Source organism: Cebus imitator, unplaced genomic scaffold (assembly GCF_001604975.1).
Source record: "Cebus imitator isolate Cc_AM_T3 unplaced genomic scaffold, Cebus_imitator-1.0 Scaffold214, whole genome shotgun sequence".
Classification (NCBI taxonomy): Eukaryota; Metazoa; Chordata; class Mammalia; order Primates; family Cebidae; genus Cebus; species Cebus imitator.
In genome coordinates, this window is record NW_016107529.1 from 2,822,269 (window position 1) to 2,827,772 (window position 5,504).

Sequence of the window (5,504 nt, forward strand, 5' to 3'; positions counted from 1 at the left end):
CGTGCCTGTAATCCCAGCTACTCAGGAGGCTGAGGCAGGAGAATTGCCTGAACCTACAAGGCGGAGGTTGCGGTGAGCCAAGATTGCACCATTGCACTCCAGCCTGGGTAACAAGAGTGAAACTCTGTCTCAAAAAAAAATAATAATAATAATAATAATAATAATTCAACCTGAGAAAGCTGATAAGGAAAACAAAACCTTTAAAAATCTGCATTCGGCTGACAGTCACAACCTCTGAGCAGTCTTATAATATTAATCATTATTATTTTGTCCATTTTTTAATGTGGGTTTTAGTTAAATGTCGTAATAGATAAGATATGATTGGAGTTGCCAGATAGCAGGCATGCTAACACTTCTGTTTGGTTATTTTTCAGGGTACAGCTCGCAGAAAGAAGAAGGTGGTACATAGAACAGCTACAGCTGATGACAAAAAGCTTCAGAGTTCTCTAAAAAAACTGGCTGTGAATAATATAGCTGGTATTGAAGAGGTATGATCACTTTGCAAGTTGTTGAATTATGTGGGTACATGCACAAAGAATTGCCTAGACCTTTCAGATGTAAAATATTAGTTTAGAAGAATCTTTGATACTGTCATTGATGTCTTTGGAGGATTGTGGCACTTTGATTTTTCTATGAAATTAAATGATGGCCAAAAAATAATTTTAGTAGACAGTTAAGGACTTTCATCTTTTCAGGCTCAATATATTTGCATATATGACAAAATTTTATAACTGCTCTTGAATATTAATATGATATATGTCTCTAATAATATGGAAATAAACCCCAACATTTCTTCAAATGAGACAGACTTTTTTTATTATTTAAGTTTTTGGACTTGTGCCTCAATAGAGGTACATTTTACCCTAATGCACCTTTATATTCTACAGAGCCTCATGTTTACATCAGCCAAAAGGCTGTAGCAATAGCTTTCCATGGGTTAGATTTCTTATTAAAACTGTTTCAAAAATTATTGTGTAAAATGTGTAAGTCAGCCGGGCACAGTGGCACATGCCTGTAATCCCAGCACTTTGGGAGGCTGAGGCGGGTGGATCACCTGAGGTCAGGAGTTCAAGACCAGCCTAGCCAACATGGTAAAACCCTATCTCTACTAAAAATGCAAAAATTAGCCAGGTATGGTGGCACATGCCTATAATCCCAACTACTCAGGAGGCTGAGGCAAGAGAATCACTTGGACCCAGGAGGTGGAGGTTGCAGTGAGCCAATTTGCGCCATTGCACTCCAGCCTGGGTGACAGAATGAGACTCGGTCTCAAAAAAAAAAACCAATTGTAAGTCGGTTTATTGTATTTTTATGACACAGTTTTTCTCAAATATAAAACCAAAGATTGATGTTATTCCAAAAGATATTTGATAAATAACAGCACCAACTACTTGTGATGTTACCACCTAGATTCATCTCTGCCTAATGATTCCATTTGTTTTTTTTGTTTGTTTTTTAAGACATAGTCTCACTCTATTGCCCAAGCTGGAGTACAGCGGCATGATCTCCGCTCACTGCAACCTCTGTCTACTGGGCTCAAGCGATTCTCCTTCCTCAGTCTCCTGAGTAGCTGGGATTACAGGTGCCCACAATCATACCCAGCTAATTTTTTTTTTGTATTTTTAGTAGAGACAGTGTTTCATCATGTTGGCCAGGCTGGTCTTGAACTCCTGACCTCAAGTGATCCACCCGCCTTGGCCTCCCAAAGTGCTGAGATTACAGGTGTGAGCCACTGTGCCTGGCCAATTCCATTTGTGATAGTAACTAGAGTTTACATTTTCACTGCCATAATTTAAATTTCATCATATAATTACTGTGTGTGGTATCACCTCACAGTTTTAAATAATAATTAGTGTGCATGTGCTATAAAACATGTATCAGAAATAATGTGGAGGTAGGGGCCGGGTGCAGTGGCTCACACCTGTAATCCCAGCACGTTGAGACGCCAAAGCAGGTGGATCTTCTAGGGTCAGGAGTTTGAGACCAGCCTGGCCAACATGGTGAGACCCCATCTCTACTAAAATTACAAAAATTAGCCAGACGTGGTGGCACGTGCCTGTAATCCCAGCTATTTGGGAGGCTGAGGCAGGAGAATTGCTTGAACCCAGGAGGCAGAGGTTGCAGTAAGCAGAGATCACATGGGACTCTGTCTCAAAAAAAAAAAAAGAAAAAAGAAATAATGTGGAGGTAGGGGTGGGGATCATTAATAAAGAAATAGCAGAGTTAAATGGCAAAGAAGAGGTAGTAGAATGGCACGGTGCCGCATGTTCCTTCCACCTTCCATATATGAATGAATAAAATTAACACATCGTTTAAATCTGCTTTGTGCGTTGAAAATGAGTGTACTGATAAAATAGTAGAAAATATAAGCCAGATGCGTCTTTTTCCTTTCAGCTTGATGTGACTGTACCTTCTTACTCTGAGATACAGATTAGAGCTTCATTTGTAAGACCTGAAATTATATTTATACATTTTTTTTTCTGAGTTATTGAAAACTTTTATATATTTTCATGGACCTGAAATGTTTTTAGAGAGACCATTCTCTTAATTGTAGATTAATATTACGAAAAAAATCTAAATCCCTTCAAACCTCTTTTTAAAAATCTAAAACGTGGTAAAAATGAATAAGTTGCAGTAATACACATGAGTTCTGATAATATTAAACCTAACTTACTTGTAAATGTTAATGCAGTTTTATATCTTTGCCTACCCTTCTACCCTTCAATTCCTCTGCCCCCCAACCTCACCAGTATTGACATTTTGAACTAGAAAATTCGTTGCTGTGAAAGCTGTCCCGTGCTTTATAGGATATTTAGCAACATACCTGGCCTTCACTCACTACATGCCAGTAACACTCCTACACACCTATTTGTGACAATCAAAAATATCTCTAGATATTGCCATATGTACCTTGCAGGCAAAAGCACCCTTAGTTGAGAAACACTTCTTTAGAGAAGAAAAAAAATTATACCTTTCTTGCGGTATAGATTTAAGTGTGTGACATCTCCAAGGACATGTTTTTCTAAACTTTTTGTTCAGATTTAGAAGACTTTATGACTCTCATTATTAGTAAAACTTTTAGTATAGGGGCAGCATTAATTTTATAAATGTTTTACATTGAAATAAGGAACCAGTTAGTAATTTTTGATCTCTTCAGAATATAATCAAACATATAATACTGTGCTGAGGGCATGGTGCTGCTGTAATTGAAATCATAACAAAGTACTTAATGATAGTCAACATTTATTAACAACAGTGTGCCAAGCATTTTGCCAAGGATTTACTAGACAATGGTATAAGATATTTTGCATGGCCTCTGTCTTTTGTAGCTTACGATCTGGTGGGGATACTAATTAGACAAGTCGACAAATCAATATATATTATATCCCATTTCAGCTTCACAAATATCCCTTTTAGTTGGTTTTCATTGGTTACAGATGAGAGAGCTGAGGCTTAGAGAATTGGGTGCCTACCTAAGATCACGTAGCCTAGTAAGTGCTAGAATTCCAGGTTTCAACTAAGGTGTGTCAAAACCAGAGTTTATACTATTCATTCATTTATCCTGCATTTGCTCTTTTCATTTATACTTGATTATACTCATTCTTGACCTTTTCATTTCCTCCCATCCCGCCTCCCTCACCAAAAAAAAGGGAAAGTAATAAGAGATTTACCTCCCTAATATCCTTATATAGGTACTGAGCACCTACCGTGCAGAATTTTTTATTTACACCATTATAGAAAAGAAATCCCTGTCAGTATTTCCAAGCACATTGCTGTTTCTCCTTTTTTCCAAGTCTTAATATAGGCATTATTTCCTCCCAGAAGCCTTCCTGGTAGCACCTGTACAGCATTTGTGCTGAAAAGGGTTAGGTGCCTTTCCTGTGTGCCCCCACAATGCTCTGTATCTACTTTTTACTATGGCACTTATTGTGAATTCTTTTTTGTTAAAATTGCCACAGCAATTCTTTTTTTTTTTTTTTGAGACAGAGTCTCACTCTGTTGCCCAGGCTAGAGTGCTGTGGCACAATCTCAGCCGACTACAACCTCTGCCTCCTGGGTTCAAGTGATTCTCCTGCCTCAGCCTCCCAAGTAGCTGAGATTACAAGTGCACACCACCATGCCTGGCTAATTTTTGTGTTTTTAGTAGAGATGGGGTTTCACCATGTTGGTCAGGTGAGTTTCAAACTCCTGACTTCGTGATCTGCGCACCTTGGCTCCCAAAGGAATTACAGGCGTGAGCCACTGCGCCCAGCCTGCCACTGCAATTCTAACTTTTTGAGGAATTATGCACCCCAAAACATGACACAGAGAATTAATGCTCATAATAGATATGTGGCATGTGTATACACCGTAGCAGCTTCTCCGCCCCCCACCCCCATCCTGGTGTTCCTTGTCTTCTAACCCTCACAGGTAGTTGTACAGGGAAAACGTGCATAAAGCAATAATACAAGGTAGCAACCATAAAATTTCTGAATATTCGAACCTAAGATAGAAAGGAGTTTTACTTTTTGTTCTTCTTTCCCTCTTTCTAAATTTGACTTTTTGAGAACCAAGATATTTGTACTTTACATAACCCTTAACAAATCTGAAATATTTCTCTTTGGGAACATCTAGTATACTATATATAACCTGGCTTGCTCATAGATTTGGGTTAAAAACAGCTTCTTGAGAAGGAAAAAAGAAGCTATTGCATTAAATGTGTGCATGAAAATATGGGTATGATTTTCAGAAACACTCAGATATGAATATATATATACACATACATGTCTTAGAATAGGAAACTCATTGATTAAAATTTTGTTACTTTTACTTTGGGATGTTTAAAACTTGTTACAAAGTGTGAACTCAGGAATATACTGCCTTTTTCGGTGTGGGCAGTTTAAAGCATATACAAACTTTTGAAAAGAGAAGACACTTTTGCCATTGTTGTGAAACGAAATTATAGTATTCTGTGCTTAGACCTTCAGAACATGAAACAAGTAGAAAGTGCTCAGTTTAGGGAGTGAGGAGCAGGGAGAGCAGTGGTGGATCTCAAAAATTCACTGAATGCACTTAGGCCAAATAAAGTTCTAATCGTTATATTTTCTACATATCCCTAATTTTCTACTGTAAGTACTGGATGTCACTAACAGTACTATACAGGCTATCAGTATTTGTGATTTTTTTTTTTCCCCTTCCGAAGCTTAATTGGTATCCTCTTCAGAAACTTTAAGACCTAAGGCCGGTATGGTGGCTCACGCCTAAAATCCCAGCACTTTTGGAGGCTGAGGCAGGTAGATTAACTGAGGGTCAGGAGTCCAAGACCAGCCTTGCCAACATAGTGAAACCCTGTCTCTATGAAAAATACAAAAATTAGCTGGGTGTGGTGGTGCATGCCTGTAATCCTAGCTACTGGGAGGCTGAGTTAGGAGAATCACTTGAACCTGGGAGGCTGAGGTTGCAGTGAGAAGAGATTGTGCCGTTGCACTCTAGCCTGGGCAACAGAGCAAGACTGTCTCAAAAAA

General features: G+C 38.5%; 1 protein-coding gene across 3 annotated transcripts in view; it reads left to right on the forward strand.

Moving 5' to 3' along the window:
• BTF3L4 (basic transcription factor 3 like 4) overlaps positions 1-5,504 on the forward strand; it is a 30,495-nt gene that overhangs the window by 9,642 nt on the left and 15,349 nt on the right. For all 3 annotated transcript variants that reach the window (XM_017548777.2, XM_037745811.1, XM_017548780.2), the window contains one exon: positions 375-488. In XM_017548777.2, coding sequence (XP_017404266.1) covers positions 375-488 — 114 coding nt within the window. The remainder of the gene's footprint in view (positions 1-374; positions 489-5,504) is intronic.